At 37.6% G+C, this 21,720-nt stretch overlaps 1 protein-coding gene across 1 annotated transcript in view; it reads left to right on the forward strand.

Annotated features, from left to right (window-relative positions):
- Positions 1-21,720, forward strand: part of Lama2 (laminin subunit alpha 2) — a 577,324-nt gene that overhangs the window by 214,033 nt on the left and 341,571 nt on the right. Inside the window, 4 exon segments of the mRNA XM_036168737.1 lie at positions 10,292-10,471; positions 13,268-13,357; positions 14,746-14,863; positions 20,788-20,966. Of these exon segments, the coding sequence (XP_036024630.1) occupies positions 10,292-10,471; positions 13,268-13,357; positions 14,746-14,863; positions 20,788-20,966 (567 nt within the window).

Here is a 21,720-nt window from a genome sequence, read left to right on the forward strand (position 1 = left end):
CATAATAATAAACGGTGCTGTTTCTACACATGAAGTCCTATTGAATACTTAAGGGACTGGAACAGATGAATAATGAGTCTATTTTCTTAGGCTATCTCTAGTTGAGACACACCCAGAGCACGATTCGGAGCAATGCAAATGTCTGAGGAGAGTGAGAGAGTTTCCTTCTGGTGTTTTCCCTCATGGCTTGCTCTAGAGCTGCTCTGCTTGGATTCCTTCCTAGCAGTGGAGATCACATGATGACTGTGTCCCTCTATACTCTTGGCTTGACAGCGCAAAGATTTAGCAATGACATTTGCATTTGATAAAATGTAAATGAGAAGCTCCCCAAAGAGATTGAGAAAACCTATTTTGACAAGTCTTCTTTTATCCATGCAAATATTACAGAACTGCAGAAAGAAAAGCACAATGGTAAATAAAATATTTTCAACTTAGGTCACTGTTTTATTACATTAAAGGCATTGAGAATACATGACGTAAAAGGGATTCTTATATTTCAAAGACCTTTCAGATTTAGAAAGTAAAAGAAGGGGTGGAATGCACACTTGATAATGTTGTTTTTTGTTGTTGTTGTTTTTGTTTTTCCCTTTGAAGTTTCAGGCACTTAGTGGCCAGTGTTCATCTTATACATCATGACCAGTGGGAGTCATATGCTCTTTCATTTAATTAAGATGAATTACAGGTTACCCATCAGGGTACGTTTCAGATGAAACTGATCAAAGCTCGTGTTTAACAAGGGACTTAGAAACAAATGCTTTGCTGTATTGCTTTGAGCTGTTGAAGGCAGGAAAACCAGCAGATCTCTTCGAAAACAGGACCACTGCAACACTAAGACTTTGAGAAAACTGGTTCTCCTAAAGCAGTTGGAACTTCTGATTCTGTTTATATGCTTGCTTAAAATTCAGACCTTCTGTGTGTTCCCCAGTTCTAAGGAACATAGAAATTCAGTGCCACGTGAAGTCTGTTTTGGTATGAAGATGAAAGAGTCTCATCCTACTCCACTGCAAAATGAGAGTCAAGGAGTCTTTTCTTTAACCGGCTGATGAATCACGCAAACCTTTGGGCCCAGGATTTTGATTTTAGTAGAACAAGAAGTGAAAAGAAGAGATGACAAATATTCTGTGAAGAGAGCTGATTTTCTTATTATGTTTCAATTTATTAATGACAATACATTTGACAGTGAAGAATTTGTTTAAATATTTCATGGCAGGCAAAGCTTTCATCCAGGAAAGACAAATGTAAGAAAAATATATATATATATGGAGAAAAACAATGTCAGTTTTGGGGCAATTGAAACAAAGTGTGTGCCTGGAACAAAACAGCTGGTATGGGATAGTAAAATAAGTGTTAAGAGGAAGCTCAAGTGTAGAGTTGTCAACGATGGAGTCATATTTGATAAACAGTTCACTATGCTAACATCTGCATGTTGTTTTGAAATAGATTGTTTAAAGAAGTTGGGGCCACACACAGTCTTTGACACTTCATCTTTAAAACATCACTTTCCAATCAACTCTAAAATCATCAACTACGCACAAGTAGTTATTCCAGTTGGGTTTGTGAATGTCTAATGAAGTGGTGTAGTCATCAAAGGCTCTCTAGATTAAATTAGTAAGATGGATACTACCAAGAAAATATTTCCAATCCTGGTTAGAAGGAGTATTGAGGCTCATGAAAGGACATCTGCATTTTTACAAGCATACCCCACTAATTTTCTTTACAGAAATTGCTCCTTTTAAGATGACACACTTAATAATTTCTCTTTGATTTATTAAAAATATAGGACTAATGAATGAATAAGGTCTTTTTTGTTTAATCAAGGTTAACAGGTCCTAAGTTCAAATACAATATCATATCTTTCCCAATCCACATTTTTTTATTCATCTCAGATAAAACTATGGCATACCATAAGAAAACTTTAGTGTAATAAAACTGACTTATGTTGAAGTCATATTAACATGCCTAGTAAACTATGATAAAAGGGAATAATAGGCCAGAGTTAATATTTTAACTTTATTTAAATCAAGTTAAACTAAAATGCTCTGAATTAAAGGAATAGGAAGGATTATTGCTCTTAATTTGATTTTTGTGAAAATAGCACACTCACATTAATAGAACAATTTCATCAACAATTCTAAGAAACCAATTTTTTTTTTATAGAAGAGTAGTTGATTGAATTTACTAAGCATTTAGGACTTTGATTAGCTTCAACCAAAAATTTTAAATTAGCCCTTAATTTTTGCCAGAAACTGGCCATTATGCTTAAGGTTATGTTAGTTTAAAAATAAACTCCAGAGCTTATTAATGTCTTAGGACTCATGTTCTGGAGGATAGAGAGAAAGCATCAGTAGTAATGCCTTGGGTTTAAGATGATGAGAATGTGGTGCAGGATGGTTTCAGTGGAAGTGGGAGACAGAGATGGCCTGCTGCATATATTTGAAAATTAAACCAATGAGATTTACAGATAAATTTGACACAGTATGTAACAAAATGGAAGGATATCTCGTGATCCTAAGTGGTTGGTGGGAAGTAGCTGAAAAGATAGTTATTTAGTGAAATTGAGAAGGCTGGGAATGAAAAGCAGGAACTCATTTTGTGATTCCTACTGGGCAGCTATGTAAAGTAAGTAGGCAATTAGTTTCTGTACTCTACCTTTCATATAAGTCAGCCCTGTGGACCTAGAGATGGAAAACACCAGCATTGGTGGTATTGAAAGCCATGGGCTCTGATGGAATGACTGTATGAGTAACTGGGATTAGAGCAGAAAAACAAACCAAAAAAAACTATGATTTGTTGTTCTGCTGGTGAAGAAGTTCATAAAATATATTTGATACTTAAAGTGTAAAAGTTCATATGAAGTTTCTCATGTTCTGTCCTGTATTCCTATCCTAACTATATAAATATTTCATTGGGTTGTATAGACATTGGGCCGGGTTAATTTTGGTATGTGCTGGTTTTATGTATTTTCAAGGGTTTATATATACATTTAAAAAGCAGAAGAAAAGGCAGAGCTTGGAGCTCCATGCCACTCTATTATTAGAAGGAGCTAAGCTGAGCAACCTCATCCACAAACCTGAACTGAACTACTCCAAAATGGAACAAATTCATTTCATCTTTAAACATGTATCTCACTCTGAGGATATCACATGAGGTGTATGAAAATATCCAAGATATGCAGCATTTTGGAGTGACACATTTCTGTCTAGAAACTTCAGATAAGGTATTCTTGAGCAGCAATAGTGAGCAAGTTGGAGAAGAGAAAAGTCAGACAAGGCAGGAGCAAATGGAGGACAGCACGTTGTTATCTGAGTCAATGGTATAACTCATTGTTTCCATTGCTACTAGTAGATTATGGTGAGGGCACACCTGATCGTTTTAGCTAATGACATGAAGGTCATTGGTGACTTTTGTGAAAGCAGGTGCTATCATAGTGTAGTTAGAGTTTTCCCGCCTGGCCCAGTCAGGACAAATCTCTCTTACCCGCCAGTCCCACAGTCGCTCAGACCCAACCAAGAAAGCACACAGAAACTTACATTGTTTAGAAACTGTATGGCTGTGGCAGGCTTCTTGTTATCTACTTCTTTTATCTTAAATTAACCCATTTTTGTTAGTCTATACTTTGCCACATGGCTCGTGGCTTACCAGTGTCTTTACATGTTGCTTTTCATGGTGGCGGCTGGCGGTGTCTCTCTCCAGTCTTCTACTTCCCAGAATTCTCTACTCTCTTGTTCCGCCTATACTTCCTGCCTGGCCACTGGGCAATCAGAACTTTATTTACACAGAGCGATATCCACAACATCATAGAATATTATTTCAATGCGCCATACTTTTGTTTATGTTTGTTTAACTCTGTGAAGCTATGTTACTGTGTCTGTCTAAAACACCTGTTGGTCTAATAAAGAACTGGCCAATAGCAAGGCCAGGAGAAAGGATAGGTGGGGCTGGCAGGCAGAGAATATAAACAGAAGGAGAAATCTTGGAGGAGAGATCAAAGATCTAGGAGGCAGGGAAGAAGGAGGACGGGGGACTCCAGGGGCCAGCCACCCAGCTACACAGCAAGCCACTGAGTAAGAGTAAGACTTACAGAAGTTAGAGAAAAGGAAAAGCCCAGAGGTAAAAGGTAGTCAGGATAATTTAAGTTAAGGGAAGCTGGCTAGAAACTAAGCCAAGCTAAGGTTGGGTATTTATAATTAAGAATCAGCCTCCATGTATGATTTATTTGGGAGCTGGGTGGTAGCCATCCCCAAAAGAGTAAAATACTACCACCGACAATAGGTCGCTTACAACATGAAATAAACAATGCTACTCTACTGGTTTAGTTCAGAATCTCAAGCACTAGAACTAACACATCAAACAGCCATAAGCTTTTATTTGTATCTTGCTGATGTTGGCTGTGTACATTATAGATATCAAGGTGAATATGCAGGTGGATTTATTCAGGGAGGAAGACTGGGACCAGCCCCCTCAGAGCTCCTACGAGGGTGGATGCAACGTCTGACAGATGCTTGTTACACAATGTTACTCTCGGGCTTGTTGGAGGACACCAGCAAGGAGGGGAGGCAAGCTACTTGCTATTCAGCCTCTGAAGAGCAGAATTCCACCTTAGCCTTTGAATCTTGAGTTCTTTAAGTTCCCTTCATAGCTTTTTAAGAGTTGGAGCTGGAGGGAACAGATTCCCTTCCAGCTACGGCCCTTGAAGCCTAACCGCTGCTGGTAGCGGCAGAATCATAGTTGCTGATTCAGACAGCGGTGCCTTAAATGGCAGCAACTATTTCAAAAAGGGGGGGGGGTGGACAACAAGGTGGCATGGAAAGGAAGGAGCTCTGGAGAAGTAGGAACACAAAGGGAGGCATGGCCCCAAAAGGGGCCGTTGACCTTGAGGGCCAAACCCCAGTTCTATCTTATCTTAGGGGCAGTGAAACACGTGCCACACTGTCTCCATTTCCCAAGCTTCCCCAGGCTCCTCTCCATTCTGCAAAGCCTTTGTGTTCACACCCTAAAATGAAACACTTAGGCTAGTTTTTCAAGATCACTTTCATAGTCTCACTCTCCCGCACAGGGTTGGATTTGCAAGGTTCCGGGATAGCTTCCATTCTCTGATTTCCTTTGCCCGGGGTGTGGATAGGTCATCTCATTCTGTATGTAGGGAGCCAGCGTTTGAAGGTCTGGGGTCAGTCTGACTTCATTGTGCTGTGCCTGGTTCACTGGAGCACTCTTAGAGGTTGCTGACAAAAAAGAGGATTTGAAACTATTCCAAGGGAACATGCTACTTTGGAAACTTCATCCCTTCCACTACTCACTGCAAGGTTTCTGATGTGTATCACTGGTCTCTAAATGTTCTTCCTTCTCTTGTCCACCTGTTCTGATGACAACCTTGTATCGTTGAGACAGTTATTAGGACTACAGCACTTCCAGCCACCTAAAGCAGATAGAGTCTCATAATAAGGGGCAGTTTTCCAGAGCTGATTTTGGTTTTGTTCTTCAAGACAGGGTAATACTGTGTAACAGCCCTAGCTGTCGTGGAACTCGATTTGTCGACCATGTTAGCCACAAACTCACAGAGAGCTGCCTGCCTCTGCCTCCGGAGTGCTGGTATTAAAGACATGTGATTACCTGTTGCATAAAATATTTTAAAACTGTATTTTAAGGTAAAGTAAGGTAGACGTAGAGAGATCTTTCTCATCTGCTGGGAGAACATGGCATACAGTTTGCTTTACCTAATAGAAAACAGTCATTGGCTGATCAGCATGCACTTCTGGTGTTGTTATTTGGCAATTAAACATTCTGATGAACTTTCCCCCATTTATTAGTCTACGAAAACACATTTATCAGAAAAGTAGTTTCAAAATCTAAAAGGTCAGTCGATAGTCACAGTTAGATATTTTCAGTTGGGACAGATTCTTGTGACAGAGTGGCTGTCTACCCACCAGTGTGTCTGGAATAGAAACCATTACAGAAGACACTGGAGTCCCAGAGCTTTCCAAGGCCTCACAGAAAGGCAGAGGTGGTTATTGGTGAAATTATTAAGGCCACTCCACGTAGTTAAAAGGGAGGTTTATTTTGTGGGGTAACTTACAAATGAAGGGATAGGTTGTAGGGTCTAGCAAAGGTATGGTGCAGTCCTGCCATGTTCTCTGGAGAACTCTGCTCAGTCTACCTCCTGTGTCCAGCGACCCCGAAACAAGAGACCGCACCCCTCCTCTTTATCTTGGGTCTTCCGCTTCCTCCTCAGCCCCGCCTTGTGGGCGTGACCATTATCAAAGCCTCAGTGGGGGTTGGAACTTCCAGGCCAATGCTGGGATGGCTATCCACTACAGGTGGTCAGGAAGCCCGCTATGTTTCATATTCCTTGAAGACAGACAACCTCCAGCTGTCACTCCATAGGAAGTCAGAAGTATGCAAAACAATCCTGTCATCTTGAAATTACACACCCTTGTGCTGGAAGAAATAACTTACTCAACATTTTTATTAAATTTAGAGGAAAGTAGAAAGGTGAGGAAGGAAAGAAGGGAGGAGGAAGGGAGAGAGGGAGGGCGGGAAGAAAGGAAGGGAGGAAGAGACAGAGAGAAAGACAGGGAAGGAGGGAGGGACGGACGGAGGGAGGGAGGGAGAGAGAGACAGAGACAGAGAGAGAGACACAGAGACAGAGAGACTAAGGAAAAAGCATGTGATATGAGCAAACAGCTGGCTGGATGTTTTTTTCCTCCCAGAAACAGCTTGGGACTAGCTATGATCACAAGATCTCTTGGCAGAGCAACTTGATGAACACAGCAAAGCTGTGAGGAAAAGTGTTCTTTTGCTGAATATTTCATGGTGCTATCCTGTGGCTAACTAGCCAAAATGAGCACATGCACACCTTTAAAAAATGTAAGGAATTCACTGATTCTTACATAGCAAATCGTGGTTCACCACAGCATCAACATCAAGGAAATGTTAAGGACTCTCCGAAACCAGAGTCCAACATATGCAATAAGTTCTTTCCCTTCAGATCACTGTGGGGTCAGGCAATGAGGGAAGACAGGAAAGAAATTCAGGCACAAATTTAAGAACACTGGTAACCTTTTGTGGGTGGTAATGTTGACCTTCAAGGGAGACTAGTTTTAACAGCTTCATGGATCATTTACTCTTTTTTTGAACATTTAATTGATTTCTCCTTAAGCTGAAAGAGCAACTTAATTTAAAACACATTTCTTTTTTTGCTCACCTGCTAGATGCCAACACTCTAGGATATTAGAAAATGTACATAACTCTTCAGATCGCCAGCAGCAGAGGATCTTCAGTGTTGGGAGATTCAGTATTTTTTTGGAGAGCATGCATTCTATCTTCCTCCAATGTGTCGATTTAGTGAACTGATTCATCACTAAATATCAGAGTTTGATTCAATTAGCTGGAATGTTTTTATATTTTTAATCACGAAGCATTTGGGTCTAGTCATGTGTGTGTATGTGTGTGTGTGTGTGTGTGTGTGTGTGTGTGTCTGTTTGTGTGTCTGTGTGTAGCATCAAATCAGTTTCTCATCTCAGTGTTTGCTATATTTCTCCAGTGACTGGAGTAGTTTATTGGCAGTCCGTTTGTAAAATGCTCTCTGGAGTTATCTAAAAGTAGAATTGTAGGATGGAAATACATTTCATCGACTTGCCTGTCAAAAAAATGTAATTAACACGGGTGATATACTGTCTTCCAAAAGCAGATGAAAATTCCAAGGCTGACCTGAGTCAAGACTGCAGTGTGTACACAGACTGCCCTGAACTCTCTTCCGCTCAGGCTCAGATCCTCCATTTTGAGTTCTCTGGTCATTTTAGTCACATATACATGAGTAGGGTGTGTGTGTGTGTGTGTGTGTGTGTGTATGTATGTATGTCTGTATTTCCATGTGGTATGTTCAAAACATACCACCCAGTTTCAATATTTTTTACAATTTTGATCTGATTGAATTAATGCATGAATAATATTAGCTTTATATAGGATACAATAGGAACCATTAGAGTTTTTGTTTGTTTGTTTGTTTGTTTGTTTTCCTGGAGCTGAGGACCGAAACCAGGGCCTTACGCTTGCTAGGCAAGCGCTCTACTACTGAGCTAAATCCCCAAGCCCCATTAGAATATTTTTAACTGTTCCCCATAATTCAATATGTAGGTACGTAGTTTATGGAACCACTCTCACACTAACAAATTATTTCCCTTTTTTTTTTTTTTTTTTTTTTTGGTTTTTCGAGACAGAGTTTCTCTGTAGCTTCAGAGCCTGTCCTGGACTAGCTCTGTAGACCAGGCTATTCACAGAGATCCACTGCCCGACTTATTTCCCTTCTTTTACTCCGTTTCAAAAAGGGCTAAAAGAGTATTTCCATGTGAGTTCAAGCTGGTAGACTTCCACTCCGTGTGACTTTTAAGGAAGAGAAATAGATTTCTCACATATCCAGAAACCGGCAGGCTGTGGTCAGAGGTTGGCATGGTGCTCATCTATTATTGTGTGAACTCTCTTCTGGATTGCATACTCTGGACTTCTGTCCTTGCTTGGTGAAGAGAAAACTAGATGTCTAGCATCTTTTTTTTTCTTTTTTTCTTTTTAATCAGGACACTAATCCCTTTCAGGAGGATGCCACCTTTATGAGCTAATTACCTCCTAAAGGACTCACAACTGCCTATATCAACACCCAATAATCAGATTTGGCAAAGAAATTTGGGAGTGAACAATGGGAACTCTGCATTTATTGAGTATATTCAGTTTATATGAGTTATAATATCTGTGTTATTTTGTACAAAGGGACGTGGCAAATCAATAACCCTGTATATTTCTCATTTTGGAATGTATTGCCCAATTCATGTTGGAGGTGTTTGTGCCATTTGGCTTTACGCTCATAAAAGTAAAGACACGTGACCATACAAAGCTAGTCTCACTCTCAAAGGGTGTTTTCAATATTGGTGAACATTTTCAACCTAAATACTGGAAAAAGAGTTTATCAGTGCACTTTTAGTTAACAGTTACCTTATTATAATATGACAGAATTTTACCAGCAGTTAATAAGTCAGTTATATTTGTGTTTTTTCAATAATGTTGCCATACCTGTTTTGTTCAAATTTATTGTACATTATTTGACTTTCTTTCTCTTATGATTTGAAATCATTCTTAAAAGTACTAAGGACCTACTTCCTTTATTTGTGTTGTTGTTGTTGTTGTTTTTATTTGAACCAACAGTTTATCTGTCCTTCAGTAGATTCTCTGCTTTTTTTATGAGTAGTTAATACCTGTGGGGGGAGGAAGAGACATTTCCTTGTATGGATATGATGGGTAGACCATGCTCCAGTGAAGGCCAGGCATGCAAGAGTTAATGGGCATTTCACACTGTACTTGATAGACTTTAAAAAATCTATATACAAAATTGGGTGGGAGAGAGAATGGGTAAAGATCTGAAAAGATTGAGAAGAGGGAGAAAATGTGATCAAAATGTATTATATGAAATTCTCAGAGAACTAATAAAATGAGGAATAGAAAAAAAGGAATCATCTGCTTTTGAGGTAGTCTGGTGCAAGCACATCCGCTTTCTGTGCATTTGGGGAAGTTCTATTTATATTTGGAAAATGCTCTGATCAAATCATATTTCTTCTGATGTCAATTGTGCTAAATTATTTTTGTTAAAAAAAGTCAGCATTACATCCAGGTTTAATACAATTTCAGACAATCCATTTTTCTTATTGTATGCAAAAGCCTGTGTGAATTTTTGTCTTCTTGGTCTATCAATTACTAAAAAATAAATAAATCATAGCAAAAACAAATCTATTGAAATGTCTGGGAGCCAAGATTTATCTGGTTTCCATCAAAATTTATCATTTTTGCCCTGTATATTATCTCTGATATATGTCCCCATTCGTCATAGAAAGATTTCAAGTTCAGAATTATTTTTAATCCATGACAGAGTCCTAGTATTGTCAGATATGGCTAACATTTTCCTATCAAGTGTTCTTTTTTTTTTTTTACTATATAACAGATTCTTAAGTAAATTTATAGCACATTAGTTTATAGAAAAATAGAGTTGATTTAATAGTTAATTTCTGGGAATGCTATGAGAAGCAAGATGATGAAATAGCTTAAAAGAAGCAATTACAAATAAGTACAGCATGTAGGATCTGGAACACAGAACAGATGAACAGCACTGTTACCTGAACATCTATTGAGATAACCATACATATCTCCACTACTTTACTTTACTTGGATGTGTGAACACAAGCCTGCAATTCCCATGTGGGGAGAAGCAGGAAGAAAACTAACCCTGTACATCATTTTCTGCTCTATGTAGATTCACATTTCTTTGATTAATGGAAGACCAAGCGCTGATGATCCTTCCCCTGAACTCCTGGAATTCACCTCTGCTCGCTTTATTCGCCTGAGATTTCAGCGGATCCGCACCTTGAACGCAGACTTGATGATGTTCGCTCACAAAGACCCCAGAGAAATCGACCCCATTGTCACAAGAAGAGTAAGTGTTGGGAATAATACTGGAGCCTGAATGCCACCATGCCCATCTTCTTAATAGTCAGTCAAGGATCGAGAGAGAAATTGGTCTGTGATTTGTAAGAACATTTATCATTAGAGACTTTAAAACAGAGAACACTCTCCTTTGTTCAAATCCAAGTTCTGTGACTTATTAATAACATGGAATTTATCAAGTCCTTCAACATTTTTCAACTTTAATTTCCTCTTTTGTAAAATGAAGATCATAATATCTTGTTCATAATCTTCTTAAAACACTGCATTAGTTTCTGTCACTTTAGGGGATCTGTATTTTTACAATTGGCTCTGAGCTGCTACTTGTTGAAGTACAGGGGATTTGAAACACTTTTGGGCATAATCCACATGAGGAAATACATTTTTATATATTTACCATGCACATAGCTGGTGTTCTTGTGGAAACCACATTCTAATTCAGTAGGTATAGAGCAGGACTGAGATTGCACTATTCCAGAAAGTTTCAGAGATGTCAATATTGCTGATCCAAAGATCAGGCTATCTCATCAAATATTCTGGCTCCATGAATGGATTATAAACCACAAAATTTTATTTTAAAAAAGCCATTCCATGGGGAAAATGATTCTACAAGATGCCTTTTTTCTTTATGAATAAAATTAACAGAGCAAACAAAAGTCTAAAGCGTCTTATCAGCAGATCTTTGACAATCAAAGCTAACCGTGAATTTTCTTTCAGTACCAAACAAACTGAAGTTTCCGAGGTTGTTATGAGAAGGATGATCAAGCCAGTTTGCTGTTTCTAATTTTGATTCTGACTCCTTCCTATGTACCCCATCCTCTAACCATGAATTTGTGTAGTACCTGTCCTCACACAACCAAGCCATTACAATAGTTTCAATTCAGCCTTGAATCCTAAGGCACAGTCATGCTAACAAAGTGATGGCTGTACTGTACACTTGAATGTGTAAGGGAGCAGTAGCGTGATAGGGTGAAATTGAACCTGATGGGAAAACAGTAGATCTAGAATATGAAGACCAGACCACCGCCACCACTGGACCGACTGATGACACAGTGAGCTGAGTGTCACAATTCCTCATCACTCTTCACCTGTTTGTTTTACTCATTGCTTAACCTATCCAAGCTTACCCTCTCCATCATCACAGCCTAACTACCAAGTTTTAATTATCTCCACACACATATGGTAGATGTTCTAGTGCCTTTTATTTTCGAAACCTGAAGCAATTTTACTTTGTATTATATTTCACCAGATTGTCAATTGCCTTATGCAGAAGTAATCATTATTTCTTAACACTGTTTGGATTCTTCACAGATTGAAAAAAAAATCATCTTTAATTTTATTCTTATCATAAAGAAGTCTGAACATTATTGTTGTGAAATTTATTCTTCTTTGACAAGTACATCAGGGAACATCAATGAAAAAAATTACTGTTCTTTTTTTAATCATCTTTTGCAGGGCTGGGTGGGGGTTGTGTTACATATTTATTATTTACAATTGCATTGTATATGAGCCTTTAAGTCAGCATACGCATATGTTTTCTGAAAATGCTCAAGCTCAATGAACAGTATGTGCAAATTTAAACATACGAAAACAGAATATTACATCTCAGCTCTTCATACTCAAAAGCAAAGCAGTATGTGCTTACACTTAAAATAAATTTCTTAATTTTAAGAGCATCTACAATAATACTGCACCAGCTTCTTGAGTAATTATCTCCATTTGTATCTATATCGTTAAGCGATGAAGTTAAGTAAAGAGAGTTTTTTTTTCTTTTAAGTTACCTAAATTTCTCAACATGTTCCATTATTTCCAAGTCTCAGTATAACAAGTAACCTAAGATAGGAAAATATCTTACAAGATACTATGTGTACATAATTAAAACAAAAGAAGAAGGGTAGAAAGAAAATGAAATACATAGATTAATAAATGATTTTTAGTCAGGAACCTCAGATATGTGTTCATTTTATTCTTACTGAAGCTGACAATTTTTCTTGTATATAGTTGTAATAAGAGAGCTTTCTTTCACTGAGAGGATTATTTGGATACTAAATGATAATGTAAAAAAAAAACTCTAGTGATTATAAAATGTTATACACATTAATTAAAATTTCAATTTAGTCCAGCTCTATAATTATGAATAGTATTTTAAAAATAGCTGGTAGTTTAAAATGACCATGACTGTAGCTTTGTGTTAATTTCAGATAGGAAAGCAGTTGTAAGAACATTTTAACATAACAAAAAAGCAAGTTTTCTGCATGTCAAAATTTCACTTTACCCTTTCTTTTTCCTTTGAAATTTCTTGTGAATCTGGATTAGAATTATATTGTTGCCATCACAGTCTTCCTCAAAGGTATTGTTCCATTTCAAATTTATCAAGTAAAAGAGAGGACTTTCTGATTCACAAATACTCAGTTTGTCATGATCACAACTAAAGAGGTTGTTTTATGAGAAGCTGTGTGAAACAACTTTATGGAGAATTATTGTCCTCAGCCTCAAGGTCAAAACTGCTGTGGCAGTGGGTACTCCAGCCTGGTCATTGTAATGTGGTGGTGGGGGGAGGGCGGGAGAGAAAGATCCCCAAGGGAGGCATAGAACATAAATTGAAGGCCTCCTTTTGGGGGGTTACGAGTGCGAAAATGGGAGTTTTTTCACCCCAGGAAGAACAGGAATGTATCTAAGGAAGTCCAAAGGCAAAAGTGAAGTTTGAGCTGACTACCCTGACCCTCTTCCTGTTCTCCACAGCAATGCTGACATTTCTTTCTGTTTTTTTTTTTCTTTTTTCTTTCAGTATTACTATTCAGTCAAGGATATTTCGGTTGGCGGGATGTGCATCTGTTATGGTCATGCCCGGGCTTGTCCACTTGATCCGGCAACAAATGTATGTATATTTATAGGACGCTTAGGCAAAACGAAATGCCACACTGTAAAACACTTCAAGAGAGGCTTTACTGAAAGGAAATGCTGTGAATGGGTGTCAGGTCCCCACTTAAATGCTTTAACGGGAAGCCTTGCCAGGGTGAAATGGAGCTGGCAGTTAAGATGATAGACTTTGAATCCAACCGTCACTGCATCAGAAAACAGATTAGTTTTCTTTTCCCATAAAGGTTCCAAAGTGGTATCTGTTTTGAAGTCTCTCTAGCTATGACAGCCTGCAGTGTTATTTAGCTTTGTGAGGATGCCTGCTGTCAATCACCTGTCCAGTCCTTTAAAAATTTTTAATCAAAATAAAAAAAAAATCATGCAAAGAAATGAAAATTGTGCGTGGAGGTGAGAGGATAAGTGTCCCTGTGACAGGAAGCTGATGTGGGGGAGGGACAATAAATCAGGTGGAGGAGAGCACTGGAGTGTTGAAACTGCCAAGGGAGAACAGGCTTGAAAGCTTTTGTGTAGAACTTTTCATTACCGACAATGAATGCATTGGGCAAAGCCTCAAGAAGACGAATGAGCGTGTTTCTCTCCTTTCATAAACAAACTGGCGAAATTCAAAATCATCCACTGTGCAGAAGCCTATGGAAGAGCTATATTGAATTACAAAAATAAGTGGGTGTCTGTAAGGCCATGCCAGTTTGTTTGTCTTAAATTTTTGGCGTTGACTAAAACTCTACTACAGGTAACATTACACACAAAGCCCATTTTCTGATGAACCATTTGTATGACGTCATCTCTCAGGGAGACGGGAGACCCTGCCTGCTTTTTCTGGACTGGTTTGAGTATAGCTTGCTCCATGCTATCTACTGGGGTCACTGACGAACAGTGTTTCCCAAGTATTGAGAGCCCCCAAAGCGGTCTTAGAAAGGCTGTGAATAGAGACTAGAACACAGGGCACAGAGACAAAAAACATGGTAACAGTGATAATAAATTCCTGCTTTTCCTAAGAACCTGGATTCTCAGTGGGGACTAACTGCCTGTTTTGTCCCTTCTGAAACTTCGAACAAGGCTTTGAAGTAAGACAGATCAGGCATGTGCCCCAGGAAAGAAAGTCTCGATCGACTGAAGAATCAGAATTCAGTCTTCAACTGGATCTCTCTACTCTCTTCACAACCTAAACCCAGTGATTCCAGCTGCAGCAGGGACCATCCACGCTGGTGCTGCACATTTTTAGTCACCCCAGAACTGCCGCTGTGTCCTGCACTTGCTGATCCCAGCTGTACATTTTAGTGCATAGTCCAGGAGTTTTTCCTTCTCGACACACACCTTTCAGAGACAGCTCCTCTCCTGCGATTCTATGCAACACTCAAAAATCTGCTTCCCTCCCTTTGTGGCTAGAAATCACGCTGCGAGTGTGAGCATAACACGTGTGGAGAGAGCTGTGATAGGTGCTGCCCTGGATTCCACCAGAAGCCCTGGAGAGCTGGGACTTTCCTCACCAAGACTGAGTGTGAAGGTATGTTCCCGACCCGGGAGGAAAACCCCGTCATTCTGCTGCGCTAGTGACACAGAAGGCAGCACTATGAAGCAACGTTGCTTAGGCAATCTCATATTCCTGTGATGTCTTTTTAGCCAAGACCATAGTTAGTGAATTCATCAACCAAGAGCCTTACTACCTCAGCTTTCTTGGGTTTTCATCCTAGTGTTTCTAAATATTTACCAAATGCTATTAATTTATCATAAATATAAAGATTATGGGAAACACAGAGAAAATACTATATACTTTTTGTCGTCTGGAAGAACTCAGTCCTTGTGGCATAAGACACCAACACAAACATACAAAAATATGGGAGACACATAAACACACATAACCACGTGCAAAACATACAAAACAGACAACAATCACAAACACACAGTAAAATCAAATATGCAAACAGACATACACACAAACATGAAAATGTACAAAATCCATATGCAAATACACATATAATATACAATAAACAAACATGCACACAAAACATAAACACAGTAACATAGGAATACAAAGAAACAAAAAACACGAAGATACACAAACATACACAACTATTAACAAGTGCATATGAAATCACACACAAAGACACAGACACAAAAACATTCAAATACACACATAGACAGGAACACAAAAGAAACAGACACACAAACAAGCACATACTGACAATATAAAAACACAAACAACCAGACACACAAGCACATAAATAGAAATGGAAATGAGCAGTAAGTGAAGCCTAAAGTCTATGGAGATGTCTTCTAAACCCAGATTCTTGTAGAATCTGTATTAGCTCTCATGGTCCAGATAATCACTTACAACACCCCCTGCCCCCCACCACCCAATAGCCTTTAACACCCATCACCTAATACGAGAGTCCAGTCAAAGGTGAGAGATTATCGTCATGCTAGAACCAGGCTAACAGAGAATGAAAGGATTCATTAACCACTCATAGGACATGCAATGCTGATGAGCAGTGGCCAGAAGAGGTAGTGGAATGTGACAAGGAGGTCAAGACATGAAACTCTGTGGACACAAGTATCACTCTTTAGTTGACATTTAAAATTGCATGAATTTATGGTATCCCATATGTTATATATACACTTTGTATACTGTTCAAATCTTAAATTATCTTATCTTAGTGGAAAAACTAGGCAAGGCCATTTCCTCTGTGAAGTAGGCAGTATATTATACTTTTGTACAGTGCCTTACAATATTGAAAATGGAACAACAGAAGCTACTTCTATTTAACTGTAAGCTAGTATATAGTGACCAACATTTGCCCATCTCACCTTCCCATCTCCTCTTGCCCATTCCTGTTAATCAAAATTCTACTTTCAAATTTAATGAGCTCATACTTATTAGATTAAGCATATATGTGAGGTCATGCTCTGTTTGTCTTTTGGTGCCTGGTTTATTACATTTGATATAATGCTACACAGTTCCATTCATTTGATCACAGCTGGAATATTTCATCATTTGTCTTAACAGTATTCCATTATGCACATCTTCCACATTTATTTTTTTCAGTAGATAGACATTGTGGGAAAGCAGGCCAAGAATGGAGTCATGTGAGGATTCTGAGTGCTTGTAAAAAAAAACAAGATGAGAGTCTTGTGACCCTAGTATCTGCAAAATACAGAACTGTTCTTGGAATGTGTTTTCATGATCCTCCTAGGTGTAGTGGATAGGAGTGAGTTTACTTCAACTGTTGTTATTCATGTACCACTATGGAAAAACATGCTTTTGCCATATGCAGTTTGTCCCCATGTACACCTTATTCACATGGCTCTTCTTAACCCTCAGTGTATAAATTGTCTGATGGCTCTGAATAAAGTTGGCTATTGCATGAGACTTTAGTCCCCCTCATTTTTAGGCCCTACTCTCTCAGGTTCTTGATGCCAACTAGAGCAGTCAATACTCATTAGTTTGATTCCATATATTGACTACCCTGAAGAGTACTTTGGCAAATGTGAAAGGGGAGATATGGCTTTGACATACTGATTATCAGTAGTCAAATGCTTTAAATATAGATTCTCCATAGCAACACCATTATATAGCTACTTATAATAAAGTGGCATCTGTTGATTATTAGCACAAATTATGCTATAACATTTGATGGACAATGAGCACCAAGAAAAATGGAAAGAAATTAAAAATAGTGAATGATATGTCAACAAGAGCTCATACTTCAAATGATTACCTTAAGATATAAAATGAATGTCTTTTTTCTCCTGAGGGAAATGACTAAAAAGCCTTCTACCTGATTTTAGATACTAACTTGGTCAAGCAGTTCACCCTAGTAACCTGAATCCTAGATATATAATTTATTTATTTTTATTTATGTGCATTGGTGTTCATTGCATGCATGTATGTCTGTGTGAGGGTGTTGGATCCTGGAGTTAAAAATAGTTGTGAGCTTCCATGTGGGTGCTGGGAATTGAACTGAATCCTCTGGAAGAGCAGTCAATGCTCATAACCTCTGATCCATTTCTCTAGCTTCTGTGACCTCAATTTTAGAAAAATTTGTTTGTGTAGTTTTTCATAGAGTAAGAAAAGATCTTAACACACACTTCTGCAGAACTGTAGACTTGCAGGGAGCCAAATTCAGCTGAATTAAAATATATTTTAGTGAGCAAGCCTAAACCACATATTTTAAGTTTAAAAAGTATGTAAATTCTCCCATGCAGGCTTGCTATCAAGCAAGAAATACAAGTGTTAACTATAAACAAATTTAACTTATGTTTATTGTGGCTCTTATGTCGGACATGGTAAGACTTTAAAATAATTGAATAAAATAATCTCCAATAATAAAATACACTCCTTTTGATGTTTTTGGTGCTACACATGTTATCCTTATTTTGAGTACTTTTGATATGTGTCTACCTGTTTTTATTATTAGTGGACCAGGTAGAGACTTAGCCACCACTGAACACTCGGACACAACTGCATGTCCACTCTTTGTTTTCAGCTCTTCTCAGCCACCCCTGATCTATCAGCATCCATTCATTCTTGTGTAATTTTAAAATGTTAGGGATCATAAGTCTTTTCTTCTTTTTGTAAGACAGAGGGGTAAGTACACTTCCATACTCTGAAGAACAAAGATTTTCAAAGCCCAGAAATTAATGATGAGTATCTTAATTATAAGTTACTTAAGTACCACACTATTGGTAATATATCCATTTCTAAAGGTAAACAGAAAATGTCTCCTTTCCATCTCTCTCTATATAAAAGATAATCACTTTCTAATTAATTTGAGTTTAATTTGGATTTTCATTGATTTAGTTTATTTAAATCAAGGTGTATCTCTGAATAGTGACAAATTTTCATTCTGTTACTCATACTTTATGTAAAGCACATGTCAAGGATTTTCTGTGGAGAGGAAAGTTGCTGATGACAGAGGAGAAAATGGCTCACTGAGAGCAGACACCATCCTTGTCCTCCGAAGCCATCCACCTAGAGCTGGGCACAGTGCCATTGATGTTGATAGACAGATAGAGGGTTCTGGTTGCAGGGAATATGAGGAATGCCACTCAAGCATCAAACATTAGCCCACAGTTTACATACTCAGCAGCATCCACTGTAAATACTGGGTAGATAATTCTGTATTGCATTACACACTTCCATCTACACCGACAGCTGAAATTTTCACTGTTTCTTACAATATATATATAAAAGAGGATGTTTAAATATTTGTGTCTTTTCCTAGACCCTCAAAGTCATTTATAATGCATAGACACTTACGTTTATTTCTGCATTTTCCCTAAAATAAAGCTTCAAAGTCTAAAAATATAATGAAACTAATATATTCTAAATCTAAAGTCAGCAGGTTGGAGAAGGCTTTTTCAACAACCATGACAAGGAGATATCACTCTTACTATGTTAGGTGATCTTACATGTCATTAAGAAAAACAATAATGCTGTTATGCCAAAACCAAAATGGGTGTGTGTCTTTTGAAAAAAAAAAAAAGGCATTCACAATTCAGACAGAGAGGATAACCTTTACAATGAGGACACACCAATTAAGACAATGGAAATACTGTTTGATTTGTCAGTGTATGTCTCCATCCTCCTAACAAATACTTGAATGCTTGATATACCTAATAATGGTATTAATAGAATGATAAGATACAATATTGGTGAGGTTATGGGGAGATGACTTTCATCATGTCTATAGGGTAGAGAGCCAACTAACATAACCTTTTTGGAATAGTCACTTTTCAATCTATTAAAATTCAAGTTGACATACATGTAGTTTAAAATAGAAATTACACTTTCAATAATTTAACCCAAAGGTGGTATCATATATATACATATATGTATATATGCCATATTCTAAAAATCTTTGCATTATTTTAATTGTTATTATTGATATATTTCTTGCAGCATATCTCTCCAGAATTCTTTTAAGTATTTTGCATTTACAAAACAAATGAAAGAAGTAAATTTTAAAATGGCAGTAAAATACTCCTCAGTCTCTCAACCTAGCACAGGAAAGAGTTTAGCTTCATAGATCAGGTCCTACTCCTCAGCCTTATCCACTGATCCCAGTCTTTGTGCACTGATGCTTAAGGAGAAACCTCCTGACAACTTGTAACTATGCATCAACAGGATATTGACTTATACCTACTCTCTAGTAGTATTCTGTGTAGCCTTAGGTGATACCCATGCTGATATGGAAAGGCAATTATTGTAAGGCCAGACAGCTCAGCAGAGTATATACATACATAAAACAGCTGGGTACATACATGCATACTTGTGTGTGTGTGTGTGTGTGTGTGTGTGTGTGTGTGTGTGTGTACACATGTGTCTGCCCTCTGGAACACAAAAACAATCAGTGAAAGAACAGATAACCAAATCTATGGGAGGAAGAAGACTTCACAAATACCTTTTCCTGATTCTCACTCTCATAAAAATCACACATATATTTCAAAGCTTTACCCAGTCTTTTCTGGGAAAAGTGATTTTTCCCCACTGTCTTGAATTCCTATAATGCCACATGAAAAAGATAAAGAGGGTGAAGAGCAGGACAAATCAATTGAACTTATCTAATAGGCATTATGGTAATGGTGTTGCATGCATCATCTCATATGATGCTTTTAAACATCCCTATCTGCTAATGACTATTGACTGTCTCATGCTTTCCAGGGAAACTGGGTCCCAGTGAAAGGAGGACATTACTTGTATCACATGACTGGTAATCAAGGACAGGGACATCCAATAGAAACTATCTTGGGCTCTCATTCTGTCCTGATTTTTTGATACCTACCACACATCTGTCTCATTGGCTGCAAAGGATAGGAGAGGAGTATACCAGTAGTTTGAAATGCAGATTCCTGAGTCTCACTTGAGAATAGTGTCCAATATGCAAAACGGCGCCTTGTATGTTATTGCCCCTGTCTCTGACTTGGTTTAGTGATGTATGAAGAGGGTCTTACTGTAATTGAAATCAATAGTAGCAAATATAAAATGACTAGCAGAGAATCTAGCCTATTGAAAAGTTTTGTTTGTTATTAATGATGAAAAATGGGACTAATTAACTCCTCCCTATCTATTTTACCCACAGGATGTAGTACAGAGGGTCATATATGGGCATTATTCATCATAGATTACATGATTGTTAATCATTCAGTGCTCTGTTTGATCATTTATCTGTCATCAGAGTGTAGAACTGAACTATATGAAATTGTAGTTAGATTTGAATAATAAGTTAACCATTGGCATTTATCTACTGAGTTGAACTTATAGATTTTAATTATTTCAAATTCTATTACAAGAATGAATTTATTGACTTACATGTAGTAAGTACAAATGTTTTTAAGGACTTGTGTGTCTATGCTATATGGATAATAAAATATTTTTAAATGTATTTAAAACATGATGTCAGTATTTACTGTTTTTTATTATGACTGTAGCATGCAATTGTCATGGGAAAGCTGAAGAGTGCTATTATGATGAAAATGTTGCCAGAAGAAATCTAAGCTTAAATACACATGGAAAGTACATTGGAGGGGGTGTATGCATCAACTGCACACAAAACACAGCTGGGATAAATTGTGAGACATGTGTTGATGGATTCTTCAGACCAAAAGGGGTAAGGTATATTTTTCTTTCATAAAGTTTTATTTTTGATTTTTCATAAGAGTTATGTGCCCCAAACTGACTTTAATAGCATCTCTAAAATATTGCGCTTCACCCTTTAAAATATGACTGAGAAATCTTCTTACCTGAAAGTGTGCGATACCTCTTTAAGGATGTGACATGCAATGTCATAACCACTCCATAAAAGTCTCCCTTGACTTCCTCAAATTGGGCTACATTCCTGCAAAACTGTCTTCTGATGTTAGAAAATGAATTAAGTTTACCTTTCAGTAAACATTCTACAACAACAATAAAAACTAGAATCATACAGTACTTGTTAATTTGCACCTTTATTTCTCCTATCATAAAATTTGAATATTTATTTATCCATGTTATGTACACCAATAAATGTTCATTTAAAAGAACTAATAGTATTTCTTTACATGAACATATAAAATAACTCAATCCATTCTCCCATTGATGGATATTCAGGTGATTTTCAGATTCTGATTAGCTCCTACAAAAAAGTCTATCTATGCCTTGCCACGATCTTGTTTTAATTTATTTTCTGGGAATATTAAAGAATAAAAGGGTTATTTCATAAGATGAGTATATATTAAATTTATAAGAATTTTCTATTTTGTTATCAAATTATCAATGACATTTACATATTCACCAAAAATTTTTGATGTCTATGAGTTCTATGTCTCCACTGATATTTGTGATTGACCATCCTTTTTGATCTTAATTGTTCTGATGGTTTGAAA

Source organism: Onychomys torridus, chromosome 19 (genome assembly GCF_903995425.1).
Source record: "Onychomys torridus chromosome 19, mOncTor1.1, whole genome shotgun sequence".
NCBI classification, from domain to species: domain Eukaryota; kingdom Metazoa; phylum Chordata; class Mammalia; order Rodentia; family Cricetidae; genus Onychomys; species Onychomys torridus.